This window comes from Hypomesus nipponensis, chromosome 24 (assembly GCF_054491055.1).
Source record: "Hypomesus nipponensis isolate SF chromosome 24, ASM5449105v1, whole genome shotgun sequence".
Taxonomy (NCBI): Eukaryota; Metazoa; Chordata; class Actinopteri; order Osmeriformes; family Osmeridae; genus Hypomesus; species Hypomesus nipponensis.
The window spans coordinates 4,087,678-4,105,591 of record NC_140384.1 but is presented as its reverse complement, the minus strand read 5'-3'; the positions used below and the strand labels follow the sequence as shown (position 1 = coordinate 4,105,591).

At 48.0% G+C, this 17,914-nt stretch overlaps 3 protein-coding genes across 7 annotated transcripts in view; all 3 read left to right on the top strand.

Annotated features, from left to right (window-relative positions):
• The window catches only part of LOC146232781 (single-stranded DNA-binding protein 2), a 38,013-nt gene extending 28,671 nt beyond the window's left edge, over positions 1 to 9,342 (top strand). For 3 of the 5 annotated variants that reach the window (XM_084690428.1, XM_084690426.1, XM_084690430.1), the window contains 13 exons: positions 3,324 to 3,413; positions 4,895 to 4,954; positions 5,218 to 5,284; positions 5,369 to 5,439; positions 5,567 to 5,634; positions 6,139 to 6,184; positions 6,386 to 6,421; positions 6,573 to 6,627; positions 6,748 to 6,818; positions 6,940 to 7,018; positions 7,256 to 7,284; positions 7,376 to 7,474; positions 7,630 to 9,342. In XM_084690428.1, coding sequence (XP_084546554.1) covers positions 3,324 to 3,413; positions 4,895 to 4,954; positions 5,218 to 5,284; positions 5,369 to 5,439; positions 5,567 to 5,634; positions 6,139 to 6,184; positions 6,386 to 6,421; positions 6,573 to 6,627; positions 6,748 to 6,818; positions 6,940 to 7,018; positions 7,256 to 7,284; positions 7,376 to 7,474; positions 7,630 to 7,659 — 801 coding nt within the window. In that variant the 3' untranslated portion in view covers positions 7,660 to 9,342. The remainder of the gene's footprint in view (positions 1 to 3,323; positions 3,414 to 4,894; positions 4,955 to 5,217; positions 5,285 to 5,368; positions 5,440 to 5,566; positions 5,635 to 6,138; positions 6,185 to 6,385; positions 6,422 to 6,572; positions 6,628 to 6,747; positions 6,819 to 6,939; positions 7,019 to 7,255; positions 7,285 to 7,375; positions 7,475 to 7,629) is intronic. The other 2 variants (XM_084690427.1, XM_084690429.1) reach the window with 2 other exon arrangements.
• Positions 9,343 to 9,659: 317 nt separating this feature from the next.
• Positions 9,660 to 14,210, top strand: LOC146232780 (uncharacterized). Its single transcript, XM_084690843.1, has 11 exons — positions 9,660 to 9,885; positions 10,587 to 10,729; positions 10,819 to 10,880; positions 10,976 to 11,098; positions 11,653 to 11,754; positions 11,994 to 12,070; positions 12,481 to 12,623; positions 12,954 to 13,021; positions 13,126 to 13,254; positions 13,433 to 13,534; positions 13,856 to 14,210. The coding sequence occupies exons 1-11, from the start codon at positions 9,775 to 9,777 to the stop codon at positions 13,882 to 13,884; spliced, it is 1,089 nt and encodes a 362-aa protein (XP_084546969.1). The 5' UTR covers positions 9,660 to 9,774; the 3' UTR covers positions 13,885 to 14,210.
• Positions 14,211 to 15,497: 1,287 nt separating this feature from the next.
• Positions 15,498 to 17,813, top strand: LOC146232779 (uncharacterized). Its single transcript, XM_084690575.1, has 6 exons — positions 15,498 to 15,698; positions 16,044 to 16,186; positions 16,296 to 16,363; positions 16,466 to 16,594; positions 17,044 to 17,139; positions 17,283 to 17,813. Exons 1-6 carry the CDS (start codon positions 15,588 to 15,590, stop codon positions 17,333 to 17,335), a joined length of 600 nt encoding a protein of 199 aa, XP_084546701.1. The 5' UTR covers positions 15,498 to 15,587; the 3' UTR covers positions 17,336 to 17,813.
• The last annotated feature ends 101 nt before the right edge of the window (positions 17,814 to 17,914 follow it).

The window sequence follows — 17,914 nt, the reverse complement described above, 5'->3', positions numbered from 1 at the left end:
GACTAATGGCATTTGAGAGGATGGAGGGTGGGAGGAAGGGAGGGGGAGGGAAGGAGGGAGCTGTTATTGAGTTCCTTCCTGTGCTGTGTCATTTGTGTTTTTTCCATGGTAATGGTGGCCTTGAAACCAGTAAGACCACCAACCCACACCCCCGCCAAAGAGGATTCAGTGACCCTCTCTCTCTCTCTCCCTGTCTCTCAGTCCATTTCACAGTCTGCTGTGGACACGCCATGTGGCGCACGCCACCTTTATTGCACTTCTAGAATGTTCCAGGCTGTTTGTTTGTGAAACTCCCACCCGTCTGAAAGAGCCAGAGAGGAGGCGAGAAGCCGAGTGAGATTGAGGCCGAGGGGAGTGCGAACGAGAGGGATTATTTGAGTGAGCACAGAGAGTGCGGGAGAAGGGGAGAGTGAGAGAAGGAGACAGAAATGGAGAGAGAGATGAAGAGAGAGAGAGGGAGAGTTGCAGGGGGAGTGACAGACAGACAGGCGTTCGGGATGCCTCTCACGTCTCTGTCTCTGTCGTAATGAGAGGAGATGACTTTCTCCCAACGCACACACACACACACGTTTGGGCTATTCAGACGCACACGTACACAAATGCATACAGGCACGATGACAGGTTGAGATGCGTTGTCCAGTGATGCTTCCCTTCATCATCGATTGAGGGAAGGTTAGTTTGATGGATTGATACGCGAGTGCGTAAATGAGTGAAGGGGAAGACTGAGAGGGGAAGGGGTAGAGGAGAGAAGGTTGGAAAGCGCCGTGTCCAGCCTGGCCCTAAGAGAGAGGAGGGGAGGGATGGAGAAGAGAGGTGAGGTGTGGGGAGGGGGGAGAGGAGGGCCGAGGAGGGGAGGGTTAGGTGTGGGGCGGAGAGGGGACGAGAGAGGAGGGGAGGAGAGGGGAGGAGGAAAACAGAGGAGGAGATGGGCGGCTGAATTATTTAGAGAACAAATCCGTTTGTCAAAGAGTTCCTCGGGGGGGGGGGGGGGGGGGGGGCGTGGCCACCGATTCAGGTTTTCTCCCAAAGCGCACCGCCTCTCCATCACCAGGGCGGTCGCCCTGCCAGAATCCACCTTGATCCGCAAGGGAATCCAGCCTGGAACTCTCAGAGTTTGACCCTAACCCTATATCTCACTCCCTGCCATCACGGATCCTCCCATTCCTGAATGACTGAATGAGACGGGGCCCAGTCGTGCTATATAATCACACTTCCACAACAACAGACGATCCGGGAAATGGTTTCCAGTGCCTTAGTGGCTCGTTCACCCTAATGACAGAGCTGGTATCGATCAGAAGGACGCTGGAAGGCTTAAGAGATATCGGCTCCGAGGAGCCTACAAATCCGCCATCTGATCTGGTGTCGAGTGACGATCTCTCGCGGCCTGCCCCGACGTAGTGATGTTTCCGGCCCTCGCGGCCCACTTCTGAAGGAGCAGTGTTGCCAGGGTGGGTGTCGTGTGGTGTCTGTCGAAGTGCCGGGGTAGCGCGAGAATAGCCTGGATTTCTTGTTGTTGTTGTTGTTGTTGCTTCTCTTTGGAAAATGCTGGCTCATCAGCGGGTCAGGTAAATCTTTCCTCCCCCTCACATGCACAGACGTGTGTGTATGTGTGTGTGTGTGTGTGCGGAACTAACACGCAAAATACACACACTCCCTTGCTCCCTCCCTCCAGCTTGTTCGCTCTCTTCCTTATCTGTCCCTCCCTCTCTCACGCTCCCTCTCTCACTCTCCCTCTCTCACTCTCCCTCTCTTCTCTCTCTCTCTCTCTCTCTCTCTCTCTGTATCTCTGTCTTCGTGAGAGCACAATCAGCAGACCTTCAGGCTTTGCCAGTGAGTGAAGAGCATTCTGGGTAATCAAGAGTGGAGCAGGAAAGAACAGGGTGAAATAAAAACCCAGAGAGAAAGAGGGGCGGACACACACACGCGGTGTGTGTATATATTTACGACTACAGTCAGACCCCGCTCTGCCCCGTTGGTCGTCGTTGACGATTCCAGCTTGTGTTCAAAGATAAGCCAGTGCTGCTGCAGGATATGACGTGGCACGGCCGCCTCAAGCAAAAGACGCCCGTCTCTCTAAGGGAGTGAGGGGGGAGCGTTGTACGTTAGATGGCTGGGGATTGTGTGAGCGTGTGTGTGTGTGTGTGTGTGGGGGGGGGTTATCTTGGCTCTGATAAAACCTTATTCCAGTCTGACCTAAAAAGTCAGCCAGCGGAAGCTTGAGAGAGTTCCACTGAGCCTCCGCCTCCCTTGTCCCCAGCCTGGGAGAGAGAGGGGCTGGGGGAGGGTCTGGGTGGGGGAGGGGAGGGAGGGGGAAGGGGCTTGTTGGGGATCGGAGGGAGGGGGAGGGGGAGACAGCTAGGTGGGGGTGGGTTGGTTGAGGTGAAGGAGGTGGAGGGGCTAGCTGGGGAGAAGAAGGGGACGAGGTGGGGTGGAGAGAGAGAGAGAGAGACAGAGAGAGACAGCGAGAGACAGAGAGAGACAGAGAGAGACAGAGACAGTGGCAAGCCCAGCCTGTTTACTTCTCCCTTGTGCAAAACATCATCATGTGTTGTTCATTCAATGTTTGGCCAATGAGTCGACTCGGTGTGGTCGTGCGTGCGAGCGTGCGCGCGCCATGTGTGCCATGCGAAGCCAATAGGAAGGGTGGCGTGCTCTCTGCAACTCAGCACCGTGTCTCATGACACCTACGCCCCCCCCCAACAAAAAAAAGAACTACGACCTCTGACCTTTCACCCCCCCCCAAAAAAACACCGACCTCCCCACCCCCTCATACGATCCCAAACGCACAGACAACTCGGGCTGTAGCGCCGTGCATTAGCGAGGGCTAGCGATGGGTCATTATCTTTAAACAAAAGTCAACAACCAAAGAGACTCAGGAAACCGTCGACAGTGGTGATGAAATGTGCCAGCACCGCCTGTCTGAGGCAAACCAAACAAGAGTGTAAAAATAACCTGGGCGGCCAAGCTCAGCCGTCTGTGGAGAGGCAGGAGAACGGCTGGGGAGGTACTGAAGGCAGACCTGCTGCCGTTTGATGGCGACAGGCTGGGGAAGCGGCGACCAATCTTTGCTTTGGCGCCGCGCTGCTCGTCTGTGCCGCTCCGCAGGTGGGGGCGTAGATACGTGGCCCTGCGTCGCTCCTGACGTGTATTTTCTGTGAGGATTGGTGTTGGGGTTAAAGATGGGTGTGTGTGTGTGCGCGCGCGCCTGTGTGGCTGTGCGTTTTCCGCGCGTCTGCGTGCGTTTCTGCGTGCGTTTCTGCGTGCGTTTCTGTGTGTGTGTTTGTACTCACATGCGTCTGTGCGTGTGTGTGTGCGTCCTCCAGAGTGCTGCTGCAGCCCCCAGCCCAGTCCTTGCGAACCTTCCCCCAGGAGAAGGCATGCCGGTGGGACCGGTTCCCCCAGGATTCTTCCAGGTATACGCACACGCGCACACACATTCACACACACGAACAATTAGTAAATGTGTGGAAAACAAGGTGACAGGGAGACATTGAGCCGTCATAAGAGGTTAATGCAGAGGTTAAACAGAAAAGAGTAGAAGAAATGAAATAAGCTGCTTAGCCCTCGGCACTGTGTGTGTGGTGGCCATTTGTGTGAGCGAGTGTGTGTGCGTGTTTGTGTGTGTGTGTTGCTATCAGATTAGTAACCACCGATTTTTGGAGACAGTACCTGTTGTCCCTGAGTAATAACTAACTCCACAACATCAAGCTTTTATCTGTATTAACTTTCTATGTGTGTGTGTGTGTGCGCATGTGTGTGCGCGTGTGAGAGAATCTCCTCTCCTCAGAGTCTGTTCTCTGAATGAGGGGGTCGGCCGTCTTCTGATTGATTAAACGTCATTAGCAGTCAAACTCTGTAGCCGCTGTCTGACGTCCAGATCAATAGCCTTCACGGCCATTTCTTTGCTCCGATTTCCCAAAACTGAGTTGATGCCAAACGGACCCTGTTCTATGTACATTATACCCCCCCCCCCCCCACACACACACACACACACACTACACACACACACATGTTCTTCTGCAGATCGATTATTGTTCGTTGGAAGCCGACTTTGAAGATGGCTTGTCATGGCCAATCCTAAGACCGTGTGGTTTGTTACTGACTCCAGCTTATGCCCGGCTGGAGTTACACTTCAACGTACCCAGATACTGAGAGCCCCCCACCTCCCCCCCCACACACGCGCACACAAACACAGTACACACGCACATTCACCCTGGCAGTCATTCCTGCACTGTAACATTCACCCATTCATGGCGATGACACGTGTGACATATATTTGCCTCTTTTATATCCTTCTTCCTTCGCTTGTTTGTTTGTATGTTGTTTTCTTGCCTTTCTCTGTGATGGGATTTCAGACATGTTTTGGTTTTGAGGGCCATGACAACCACTTGACAACCACTTGACAACCACTTGACAAACAGGGAGAACATCAGCTTTGGAAAACACTTTGTTATCCATTTGTGCACCAGTAGCCAGTCTCTGTCTGACATGTTCAATCGGGGATGAAGCTTGAAAGAGGGGGTGATGGCCCCGGATCAACTATAAGGAAACACTGCTCTCTAGTGGTGAAGCATAGGTAGTGAGTTTTCAAAGTCAGAAGAAGGGTCACTGAATAGGCAGCTAGCTATCCTCTCATCTCATTCACCTCCTGATAACATCATGATAGGCAATGGGCATACCCTCTGTTCACACAAACACACACAGACTTAACCCACATTACAAGGTCGTGTTTGTGGATTGTGCGTTCATGATGTATGGCTTGCTGATGTGGCATTCGCAACGTGCGCGTAAATTGTGTGTCGAAAGATTTAACTGACAGAAGCTGAACATACTGAAACACGTTTGCGTTTGTGAACGCGCTCCTGAGCGTGTGCTCCTGTGTTTGTTTCCTCAGCCGTTCATGTCGCCGCGTTACCCTGCAGGTCCCAGGCCTCCGCTCAGAATACCCAATCAGGTAGCTGCAACACCGCCCTCATGTGACCGAACCGGGAACAACATCTGCTCGATCCTCAACTGACAACCGACCGTCAGTCGTGCGGAACACAAAGTGAACCCATTCTTTCATGAACACACAGTACATCCACTCCTTAATCCACGATGAACGCATGAAGCATTTCAAATGTAGCAGGGGAAAGGTTTTACCATGGCGGGTTGGTGCTTTTGGGTTCATAGTTTATGTTAACATTTGACCCAAGGGCCTGTTTCTGGTCTTAACAGGCTCTTGGGGGTGTCCCAGGCAACCAAGGCCTTCTACCAAGCGGAATGGACCCCAGTAGACAGCAAGGTGTCTATCACACACACACACATACACACCTACACACAAAACTATTGAGATGGCAGCCTCTTCATACGTCCTTGTTATTCCCAGGACATCCAAATATGGGCGGGCCCATGCAGAGAATGACTCCTCCCAGGGGGATGGTCCCGCTCGGGCCGCAGGTATGTGATTGGCTAAGGCCCATGGGCCCTCTCTCCGCCCCCTTCAGAGTCCAATCTGTGACCCAGTGTTTGTGCGTGTTTTTCTCTGGCGGGTTGGTTGTGACGGGAGGGTCTGGTTTCTCTGCAGAGCTACGGAGGGGGCATGCGCCCCCCCCTGAACGCCCTGGTGGGCCCTGGCATGCCTGGTATGAACATGTGAGTAAGCAATCTGCCCAGTCGCGTCGAGACATGCCCAGGCACGCCGCACACATGCACGCAGAAGCTATAACACAAACACACAGGCATGTACACACGTGTATATATTCACGGACACACACTCACTCACAGAGACAGGCACAGTACACGTGCATTTGAGACAAATGAGCAACAACTGTCAGTGTATATATATAAATATTATATTTATATATATATATATATATATATAACTCCCAAATTATCACGGTTATGTAAGAATTACATAAAGACATGACGTTGTCAGTCAGTCACTTACAATAGTCGCTCTGTTCAGTTATGTTCTTGCCCCCCCAGCCCCCCCCCCCCCCCCCCTTCATCATTCTTCCTGATTTGCTCTGGCAACCACACCATGTGTTGATGCCAGCACAGCCACAGAGTGAACCAGAAAGGGAGGCTTGTGAAGAGGTGAAAAGGCTAAATGTGTGTGCGTGTGCGTGTGTGTGTGTGTGCACATATTCATTTCAGGGGCCCTGCAGGAGGGCGACCCTGGCCGAATCCCAACTCCAACTCGGTGAGTGCAAACCCAGCGTACAGGACATGCAGAAACACACTGTCCCAATGTTGCACTTAATGACTCAGCCCTCTCTCTCTCGCTGTCTCTCTCTCTCTGTCTCTCTGTGTCTCTCTCTCTCTAACTGTCTCTGTCTCTCTGTCTCTGTCTCTCTGTCTCTCTCTCTGTCTCTCTCTCTCTCTTGTTCTTTTGTCTCTGTAGATCCCCTATTCCTCGGCGTCTCCTGGGAGCTATGTGGTATGTGACTGCGCTGGTCCTCTTCATCAGAGCCTCTCTGTGGTTGACAGGCCTGTGAAACTCCACGGTGCTTCTCTCCAGAAAGGTTCAGTCTGTCCTCTCTGTGTGACATCATCAAGGGGCTGACCTCTGGCCTTCAATGTCATTCTAGGGTCCACCTGGAGGAGGGGGGCCACCAGGAACACCCATAATGCCCAGCCCAGCAGGTACATAGTGTGTGTGTGTGTGTCTGTATGTGTCTGTCTGTATCTTAATGTGCCCAGTGGAATTTTCTTAAAGTGGAAAATGATTCATGCCTCAGTCAAACGTGTTTTTTGTCCTGCCAGACTCGACCAACTCTGGTGACAACATGTACACCATGATCAACACCGTCCCGCCTGGGGGAAACAGGCCCAACGTGAGACCATCCTTTGTTCACTGAGTGTGTGTGTTTGTGTGTGTGTAGTAGATGCAATATTGCATGCAAGATGCAGCACCATTACGTTTGTAACGTGTGTGTGTGTGTGTGTTACCCTCAGTTCCCTATGGGTCCAGGTGGTGAGGGTCCCATGGGAGGGATGGCTGGAATGGAACCACATCACATGAACGGTTCTCTAGGTAACCATCCCATAATCCTCATAATCTGTATTCTAGAATCGCAGGTATAAACTCCTACACAGAACAGAACACTAGCTATTTTAATTGACCATGTCCCTCCCTCTCTCTCTCTCTCTCTCTCTCTCTCTCTCTCTCTCTCTCTCTCTCTCTCTCTCTCTCTCTCTGTGTGTATCTCTGTATCTCTCTCTCTCTCCCCCCCTCTCTCTCTATCCCTCTCTGTCTCTCTGTCTTTTCAAGGATCAGGTGACATGGACAGTCTCCCCAAGGTAAGAGAAAGACATCCAGATGACTGTGTTAGACGTGTGAGCTCGTCTCTGGGTCGTAGCGCTGTGTAACCAGCCTCTGTGCCCTGAGCAGAACTCCCCGGGCAACCTGAGCATGAGCAACCAGCCAGGCACCCCCAGGGAGGACGGCGAGATGGGGGGGAACTTCCTCAACCCCTTCCAGAACGAGAGCGTGAGTGCCCGGGCCCAGGCGGTCCAGACGAGGGGGGGGGGGGGGGGTGGAATTTGTGGGTTCAAAACGCATCCCGTTTCAAACACGTCGATACACTGCACGGCAGACCCCCTTAACTGGTTCCTCTCTCTCTCTCTTCCCCTCTCTTTCTCTAGTATTCTCCAAACATGACGATGAGTGTGTGAAGGGGGAAAAAGGGACGGGTTGGAGTGCCGGTCTAACAGCAGAGCGGATTGGCTGAATGCACGGAGACAGGATGTGGTGTTGTCATCTAGGCCGGCGTCTCTTCCTGGATCTGGCCTGTCCAATCAACGGACCCCTGGCCCCTCCTCTTCCTCCTCCTCCTCCTGCTGCCCTCTGCCCGTGTCTGTCTCTTCTCCTCCAATCATTTTCCTCCCTTGTTTCAAGGTGTGACGCCCCCCCCCCCCCCCCATACACACACACACAATCCCTCTCTTCCCCATCATCGAAACTCATCAACTCTCCATGTATAAAGGAACCTAAATCCACTGAGCAGGTGACGACAGACTCTCTGTATATTTATGTATGTATGTGACACATTCCTGTGAGCTGAAATCAAAGCAGAAGGCCGTTCCTTTCCTCCTCCGCCATCTTGTGAAAAAAGACTCTGACCTGTGTAGAGACTGGAACCGCCCCCTCACGACGAGTCTTGAGATTTTGGAGGGACACGTGGACGATTTCTCGATTGGCTGATTTACGGGGAAAAAAAACGAAACTGATTGGATCATTTCAGAGCAACCGGTGACCGTCCCAGCAAACCCCTCGCTTCTCATTGGAGGAAGAAGATGAAGATGTCAATTGCGGTCTCTGGTTGGAGAGAGTGATGAGGCAGCGGGTCCCTTCAGAACTCTACTTCTTTTTTCACCACCCGACCCTGATGTAGTATAGTGTCCAGTGTACAAAGAAGCGGAGAGAAAGACGTGAGCTCTCCCTCTAGAGACCGATGGTCAGCTGTTTTCACGTGTGGTCGGCAAACGTCAGCTCGGTTTGTGTTTGTTCGTTTGGGTCCATTTGGTTTTCCTGTGTTGAACGTTCTCATGCCTCGTATCTCGTTGTTGTTTTTGTTGTGTTCACTGCAGCCTATGAGTTTCCCGAGGATTTTGTGCCTAGACATGGCACATAGCAACGTAAAAAAAAAAAAAAAAAAAAAACTGTTCATAGTTGTTCATGTGAGACTGAGAAGTACAACCTGAGCTCAGACCTTTGGGTGTCTTGTCAGAGGAACGATTGTTGATTGAGAGAATAACAGAATGAACCATATCATACTTAGGATGCGATGGCAGTCGGAGCCTAGAGAAACGTGACATTTATTCCTACATGTGCTAGATGCAGTCAGTCTCTTAATTTATTACTGTCATCCGGAGAAACTGTGATCTTACTGTTAGTAAAGGGGAGTACTGTAGACTTGTTTTTATCATGATTGGAAATCCGATTCTCTGCCCATCTTAGATGACCTAGTGAGCAGAAAAAGTGATTGGGAAAAAAAAAAGTCCTCTTCTCAGACTCTTGGAGGAAAATGTACAGTTCACAAATGTAACTCCATGCTAATTGTATGTGCATTATTTAAATGTCGACAGGACTAAGGGGGATGGAGTTTGGCACACCATTACTGAAAACACAAACAGGATATGTTTGTTTTAATGTTCATTTGAAGTGACGAGTGAGATTACCGAGAGAGGCATATGTACATTTGAATCTGCATACTCTGTTTCTTTGTTCTGCTTTTGGTGGAATTCCATTAGTGAGATGTCCATTTCTTTTTTTATCTCATGTTATGTTTTTGTAAATACACTGAGAAGTACTATATGGGTTTTGAATATGCTATAAAGCTTCTCTTCGCTCAAAAATATGGCTATTCCTTTTTTGTGTAACAAAAATGAAATGGTTTTGTTATTTCGATGCACAAGGTATGGCTGTTTTACTTAATGTGCGGTAAGCAAAGTTTCCTCTAAATCCCCCAGAATTCTGTTACCGGGGTGAAAAAATGCAAGCGTGTACACATCTGTGGTTGGTAGGCGTCATCAACTCGCACTTGATGTATCTAGCCGTTAGGAACAGGACACTCGTCATCCAAATGTACCCGGACGATTCAATCCAGGCGTGGGTGGGGGTGGGGGGTGGGGGGCGTGTCAAGTCTCACCCTTTATCTTCATACCCACCTCTCACTCGTTGACAACCTCATGTCGACTTCCCCCGTACCAACAGCAACCCACGGCTGAGGCGCAGAGCCTGTGTGAACTTGCCTAGGCTGAGCCTCCTCTGGCAGGCTTGCTCGTCTCATGGATTCCCGAGATCTGGTCGTTCTCCTGGCGGTCACCTGCGTGGGCTCTGCCCCGCTTCCCGAGTGCGAAGAGCTGCTGAAACCGTTGGGGCTTGACGACCACAGCACGGTAGGAGGGCCCACCCTGGGTCAAATATCCTTTGCAGATCTCATTTAGCGTGCTGTACTGTGGGGGGGGTGCTTCATTGAGTTGACCTATGGTTGTGCAGCCACTGATGTGTTCGGTTTGAGTGTGATATTGTACCTCAAGGATGATTCAATGTATGCAAGCACAAGTCTAAAGGGTAGGCCATGTATTATTCTTAAACAGCTTAAAATCTTACATACTCTGATTCATACATTTGTTTCAGCTATCAGATCATGTAAATGTTGTACAGCAAGTCCTGTTTAAAGTTCCAACCTTGAATGCGAAACATTTTTTTTGTATCTGAACTAAAGGAAAAAACAATGCCAGTACTCAAAATCTATCAACTTGTGTCCCTCGACAATCTAAGTGCAGAAAGTAGCTAAAATGCCCCTTGTTGTTTTCATCACGCACTTCTAAAAGTGGAATGTATGGAATCCAACCCATTTCACCAGAAAATCAATTTTCCTTCTTTAAGTGAATGCAATGACATCCTCATGTTATAATATGTTCTATTCCTCTTTCTATATTTCTGTCTTTCTAATCTATCGAACCAGTGGCAAATGGTTTGTCATCCTGGCACCCTTTGAAAACAGCCAGTCCTCAGCGTCCTGACCACAGGGTCATGACCTGGCTTGTCAGCTGACCTTAACAATCTGTGGACTTACGCGCTCTTACGCTTGCAGATCTACGGGAAATGGTATCTCATCATCTCAGCTTCTGACAGTCTGCCCTTTCGAGTCAGACATATGTCGGTCAAAAGTAGCTGGATCGATGTGAGACCCACGGATGAGGCGTCAGTCTTGTCGCTACGATGGGGAGAGAGGATGTAAGAACCTTCTATTTGAGGCCTCAAGTCATGGACTGACATCCTCTCGATGTTGACGGCCATCTCGGTGGTTTCTTCCCCTTTGACAGAGATGGAACATGCAGCTATGGAACCACAAAAGTGACCATCTCTGACAACCCATCCAGCTGCTGTAAGTCAACCGTGTTGTGTGTCCATTCAAATCAGACATCTTTTCTTCATGATATTTCTGACCATGGCACTCTACCTTTGACACAACTTTTACAGTGACTTTCACCTCATACTCAACCAAACGGGAAGGCTACTATCTAAGGCCATGCCCCGACTGCCTGCTTTGGATAGACACAGTCGATGAAAGCGGTCAAACTGGAAAAAACATTGACATGTACAGTAAGTAGTGACATATGCAGAGGGTTGAATAAATGAACCCTTAACCCGGGTTAAATCAAGTGGAAATATTCAACCACTGTGGATAAGATGAGATCTGTCAAAATGCTGGCCGGAAATATGCACAACAATTAAAAAGAGTTGACTTTGTTTATTAGAACGAGCTTGGATCAAGTAACCAGTCAGGAGAGAATGGTCATATGAGTAAGGAACACGGTTCACAAATGTCCTTATATACAATGAATAGACTGTAAACATAGTTTCCACCGAACGCGTCCTTACAAGACACAGCATGGTCAGCAAATGGGTACGGTAGAAAAGGCAAACAGGGGATGACATCATCACTCATGGAAGTCCTGTTCATACATATGTCCTTACTGTCTCCCGAGAGTCTGCACATCTTCATGACCTCTTGACCTCAGCAAGAGACAAGTCTCTCGTGTACAAAAACTCGGCGTATCAACTGCCCAATGCGTCACCTCCCTTTTCCAATACTCTAACCGCCACAATAGAACGATGTACTTCTGATCCTTCATCTTTTGCTGGTCTCGTTTCAGGAAGGACCCCTAAACTCGAATCCCTTCATCTGAAAAGCTTCCGGGATCATACCACCTGCCTGAACTTACCCGAGACGTACATTTCCTACGACGGGGTCACAGGTCAGATAATCCACACTCCCCTTTTAGTCCAGTAAGATTCTGACATTTGCCAACTGTCATTGCAGCTGTGACAGTATGCAAATGGGTCACCAGTGTAGAATAGAACCCTTCCAAACACTGGACAGAACTTACTAGAATGTCTAGCCAACGAGCCAGCGTTTTGACTGAAGGGATTCTGGGATGTGTCATGTATAGTTTATTCAAACATGTCTCTGTTCTTCCTTGTCCTTGTGTTCTAGAGGTGTGCTCTGACAACAGAGATCGTGACCTTTGTGATGACCTGCCCAAACCCCGGGCCTTGCAAGACCTCATTCCTGTGAGCAAAGAACTCTTTTATTCCTGTCTGAAACTTGCCTCAGAAATGTTTACAGTCATGTTGAGGTGGCGTCCATGAAAGACAGAATCGATGGCCAAAGAAAAACAAATTCTAACAATAAAAAGTTTGATAAGAATGCTTTATCTGCTTCATGGCACTTGGTGGTCAAATGAATGAAGTGGAAAGGTTACAGAGTGACTTATATACCATGAAGTAAACAAGAACAAATACTCTCCAAATTTCCCGTAGAATATGTCCTTCTAGAGTACAGCAAGAGATAATAAAACTTATTTTACGGTATGCAATCCCTACACGTAAACACATATACCATTAGGATGACTCATTATGTAATACAAGCCACCACGATCTCACTGAGGATCCCTAATAATCAAATTCCCTTTCACTTGCAGATTTACGGGAAATGGATTTATGTTATAGGCGTTTCTGACCAGAGCAAGTCCCAGTATTCTCCGGAAGTGACGCAAAGCAGCTGGATCGATGTGTCCCCGACCACTGAGAGCACAGACCTCACCCTGCGCTGGGGTGCACGCATGTACGAGCCTGTCTGTCTATCTGTCACTACTATTCTCTCTCTCTCTCTCTCTCTCTCTCTCTCTCTCTCTCTCTCTCTCTCTCTCTCTCTCTCTCTCTCTCTCTCTCTCTCTCTCTCTCTCTCTCTCTTTCCGTCTCTGTATCTATATCTCTTTTTCAGTCTCTTTCTCCCTTCAAGGAATTCCCCCTTGCAGAAACGTGCAGCTATACCGTGTTTTAACAGACATGTTGGGGCACATCCAAAACCTGGGTGAAATATCATTTTTAAAAATTCATAGCCGCCTGTAAGGTGGCAAGATTTGGTCAAAGGGTGGGTTCCTTTCCCTTTTAGTGACGGAGAGTGTAAACATGGATCAGCAACAGTGGTGGTGAAAGAACAAGGCTCGAACAGATCCTCTCGTAAGCTGCCGGTTCCTTCTTTATTTTGACCGTTTCATGTATTTTGTAGTTGGCCAAACATTTGGATATACTGAAAACGTTTCGTTTTACCCCATTTTTCCCAGTGGAGTACATCAGATCTGATGAGTCATATCCTCGCAATGGGACGTTTCTTCAACCCTGTCCTGACTGTCTTCTCTGGAGAGAAACTTCCGCCGTGCTTGACGTCCCCACCCGACTCCTGTCCTTGTTCAGTAAGCTGACCAGAATCTCCCACGCAGTGCTTCAATACTGACCTACAGTACATGTTTTTGTATGAACATCGACAGTTAGTCATGAATAAAATGTTGTTATTGCAGTGCCATTTACCATTCAGAAGTATTGTGGCAGAAAGGCAGAGAGAACTTTAGACAACCCCATCTGTTTCCTCAGGAAGAACAGCGAAGCTGGACTCGTTTCACCTGGAGATGTTCAGGGCACACGCTACTTGCCTGACCTTTCCTCAGACGTACAATTCCTACGATGGAGTCACAGGTCAGACATGACCCCTTCCCTCATTTACGTTGTGGACAATGACCCTCCCTCCACAGGATCCTGATGAAAATCTGCAATCACTTTGTGCTGCAGCCAGATGGCCGGTCCTGGTTTATTTCCTGAATGTGCGCTGGAGATTAGACGAGTCTACCAAAGACACGATAGGAACAAGTACAAATCATGTATCTTTACAAACACCGAGGGAAATTCACTTAAACAAGACGTAGATGGGTATTGGAAAACAGGAATACGGACAGAGGGTTCTGATATGCAGCGCAACACCAAACAATAACAGTGTTTATTTCTTCTTCCTCTCTCCAGAGCTGTGTCCTGAAGAACGTCCTAAGTAAACAGGTGGAGCTTTTGACATCCACCCAGCTGCAATCCCAGGCATCTACCAAACGGCGTCAACATCACCCCTTGTGACATGAACAGTCGTACGGCTGAATTTGTAGTATCACTGTTGGCAATGCACCATGTGTACAATGAGTTACATGCTAGGAACTTTAATCCCATTATAATGCACTCTCTTAATGTCAAAAAATGACAGTATCTAAATGTAGCAAAATAAAAATGAAATTAGAAACACAGTAAATGTATGTTGATGACCAATATATTTTACAGTCTATTTTTCCATTGACCATAACAACAAATAAATCACCAAACAGTGTACTTGTTAAAGGACTCATGTACTGTGTATATAGTGATTTAGTAACTAGTATTATACCATAACCCCATGTTTTGAACAGTCAGTGTGTCAAAATGAGCAATTTAATCCTGTCAACAAAAACAAGCAAGAAGAGGAGCACATGAGCTCCCGCAGGAGCTGTATTGTGTTCCCTGGATTCTCAGAAGACAGCAGCTGAAACCATTGCTATGCGACAGTGCCGGTTAAAACTAGAGAGGGGAAAGAAACCAGGCGAGGCAATCTTCCGTGAGTGATCTGGCATCTCGAAAGCCAGTTCTCATGGTCGTCAATGAACTTCGCCACATGAATCAAGAGGCCGACTTGTGCAGACTGGTGTGTTTTGTTTCTGCACCCAAGGAAGAACATAACAACCTCCAGCTGGAGTAATAGTTCGCCATGTTACCATGTTACCTAACTGTAGCCCGGAGGCTGAGGGGAAACTTCATTCATGATCACCAGACTTGGCTGGTGCAAACAAGCATTCATTGAAAGACCAGAAAACGACTAGCTTGACTTGTTGTTGTACTCGAGCGTACAGTAAGAGGATGGCATGCAAATGTAGGTAACTTCACACCCTTAACCCCCCTCTGTTGTATAACTCCCTCAGTAGGACCTTTGAATATGGATGCCTCGATCATATTATAGCTGTCCAGCTAGCTGTATCTCTTCTGACTCTGGCCTGAGAGTCCAACTCTTGAAGCGGATCATGTCCTCAGCTTGGGAATTATGGCTTGTAGTGGATGGTGAAAGCACAAAGCGTTGCATCAAAAGCAAACTGCAGGGGTGCATGCTGTTAAGAGTTATTTGGCTTGATGCAGGTTGAGGTTCGTGTTGCCCAGCAGGAAGGATTAGGTCCCATGTCGGGATAGTGTTTCCACAAACACCAGATGGGTGTACTAGTTGATAGACCAAGATTACTGTAGAACAGCAGTGTAGTAACCAGATCTTACTTAACAGTTGGGTGCAGCCCAGTAGGTTAGGATGTGTACATATGCTTTACATATATATATATATATATATATATATATATATATATATATATATATATATAATATATATATACACATATATATATATATATATATATATATGTGTGTACATATATATGTGTACGTATATACATACATACTTACTTTGTACATATATATATACATATACAGCTTTAATATTAACCTACATAACCCACAGGGATGTGTGTATGTATGTGTGTGTGCAGTCGTTCAGTGCAACGGAGGAGAAAAACGAGCAGGGGTTCGACATGTCCAGAATGTTTCTTATGTTCCTCCCTCCCCTCCAGTGCCCTCCCCTCCCCATTGTCACAACCGTTTGGCTCCCGTGTCTTTATTCCCCCCAGTCAGTGCAGCCATGTCTCTCCAGCTGGTAGCATGTCTTCTCGGCCTCGCCTCGCTGAGCGCCGCGGTCCCTTCCGACTGTGGCGACTTGGTCAGACCTCTCGTTCTGGAGGACCATAGCAAGGTAAATCCAGCTGCCTCCGTGTTTGCATGGAAGAAAAGCTCCATGCAAACGTGGAGCTGTGATTTCGACTTGAAATCAAATCCTCCTCCAGGATTTCATAACTGTGTTTGATGTCATTTACTGAAATCAGCTGAACTGTACTTACTGTGGCTTGTTCCAAGTGATAGTGGTAAATTGTAAGAGTGTTCAACTGAAATGTTTTTTTCACAAGACGTTCAAAAAATACTGAGCCTCTGCATTTTAAACGTTTCAAAGTCCGCACACCCTTTTCTGTTCTGGGTGAAACTTGAGTCACTCAAAAGGGTGTGATTTTTTTTTTCCGATCCCTTTTTGTGTCCTCGGCAGATCCAGGGCAAATGGATCCTCCATGTGACCGCATGGGACAGCCCCCCGCTGAAGAACGATCTGGCGACGTTGAAGAGCTCCTGGATTGAAGTGGTGCCCACATCAGACAGCACCATGATGAGACTCTACTGGGCAGACAAACTGTAAGAGACCAACCGGCTCTTTTGTCACGGACGAGCGAGAATTCCTCCTCTCGCCCTTTCTGACTGGAAATAGTGTTGATGTTCACTGCTTCATGTTTTAACTTTCCAGGATAGACGGCAAATGCCTGCAAGGATATGCTAACATGACCGTCTCAGACACCACCACCCATATGACTTGTAGGTCAAACACCAAGTGGTCCACACATGCTTGTGAGTAGCTGTTATAACGGCTGGCTTCAAACACGGTATGATGACGTCATTCTCCCCCATGTTTGACAGTCACTATCCACGGCCACACGTCTTACCATGAAGGGAAATACTACGAGACGTGCCCTGACTGCATGCTGTCAACAGACACCACTCTGCTCCCAGACGGAGAGACCAAGGGCAGCTACATCTTCCTCTTCAGTAAGTCACACCACAGCCCGGATCAGACGCTCAGTGTCTCTACTCCGTGGTGGGGAAAAGAAAATAAATTTTAAAAAACTCCCTCCTGCTTTGTGGTTGTCCACCTTTCATCTTGCGGGGCTTGGTCTGACTCCTCTTTCTCTCCTCCTGTTTTTCTTTCTTACTCATTTATCTCTCTGTCTCTCTCTCTGTCTCTCTCTGTCTCTGTCTGTCTCTCTCTCTGTGTGTCTCTCTCTCTCTGTCTCTCTCTGTGTCTCTCTCTCTTTCTGTCTCTCTCTCTCTCTGTCTCTCTCTGTGTCTCTCTCTCTCTTTCTGTCTCTATCTCTCTCTTTCTGTCTCTCTCTCTCTCTCTCTCTCTCTCTCTCTCTCTCTCTCTCTCTCTCTCTCTCTCTCTCTCTCTCTCTCTCTCTCTCTCTCTCTCTCTCTCTCTCTCTCTCCCATGCTCACAGCAAGGACTGGGCATCTGGAGGAATCTCAGCTGGAGACCTTTAAGAAACAGGCGGAGTGTCTCAACTTCCTCCCAGACTACATTTACCCGAGCACAGGTCAGGTTCCTTGTTTTTTTAATCATCACATCCGACCACAGACCTCACCTCACACTCCCTGAGTTGGGACCCCCGAAAAACAAACAAAACAAACAAACTGTTTCTCCATTATGTCCAACATGAACTGTGTCTCTGTGTTCCAGAGGTGTGCGCTGATGAGAGGGAGACCACCGGCAGCAGTGACCAGGAAAGCTAAGGCAATATCAACCAATCTTGACCAATGCATCCACATTGGACTGCTGGCACATCCAGATTGGAGTCCAGATGCAACTGGATTGGATTGTAGCTCCAGATGTTTGGAGTACTTATGTCCTAGAAAGTGACACTGCTTGTTTGACCCAATGTCTTTTCTGAGGTCTGCTTTGATGAGTTTTGTTGTGCTAAAAAACAATATTATCATCCTATGAGTGCTTGTTATAGTCCTTTTGGAATAAATGTATCGAACACAAAATATTTAACTCAAGATGTTCTCTATGTAACAATGATAAGCTGTTCCTAAATTGATCACACAGTAGACTGTTGTTTTTGCTTTTACTGTGGTGTCCTACACAATTTGAATAGCTCTCTAATGCTCTCTGGTGGTGCTGATTTAGGTGCTCTCGTTACTAACAATTACAAACTTGTCCTAACTTGTTGAGGTTGGTTTAACACAAAATAAAAGTTCTCACCATTTAGTATTTGGCCGTGGTAACTTTATTTGATATATTTTCTGAACTTGGCAAGGGTGGCCTAGTTTGTGAGTTTTTCTAGTTCTGCCAACGTGTTATTTCCTTTT

Excerpts from the sequence above, each read along its gene's own strand:
- LOC146232779 (XM_084690575.1), top strand. The coding sequence starts at position 15,588 with ATGTCTCTCCAGCTGGTAGCATGTCTTCTCGGCCTCGCCTCGCTGAGC. Across the intron at positions 15,699-16,043 it reads TTCTGGAGGACCATAGCAAG|ATCCAGGGCAAATGGATCCT; the intron begins GTAAATCCAGCT and ends TGTCCTCGGCAG. Across the intron at positions 16,364-16,465 it reads CACCACCACCCATATGACTT|TCACTATCCACGGCCACACG; the intron begins GTAGGTCAAACA and ends CATGTTTGACAG.
- LOC146232780 (XM_084690843.1), top strand. The coding sequence starts at position 9,775 with ATGGATTCCCGAGATCTGGTCGTTCTCCTGGCGGTCACCTGCGTGGGC. Across the intron at positions 9,886-10,586 it reads GGCTTGACGACCACAGCACG|ATCTACGGGAAATGGTATCT; the intron begins GTAGGAGGGCCC and ends TTACGCTTGCAG. Across the intron at positions 12,624-12,953 it reads CTGCGCTGGGGTGCACGCAT|TGACGGAGAGTGTAAACATG; the intron begins GTACGAGCCTGT and ends TTTCCCTTTTAG.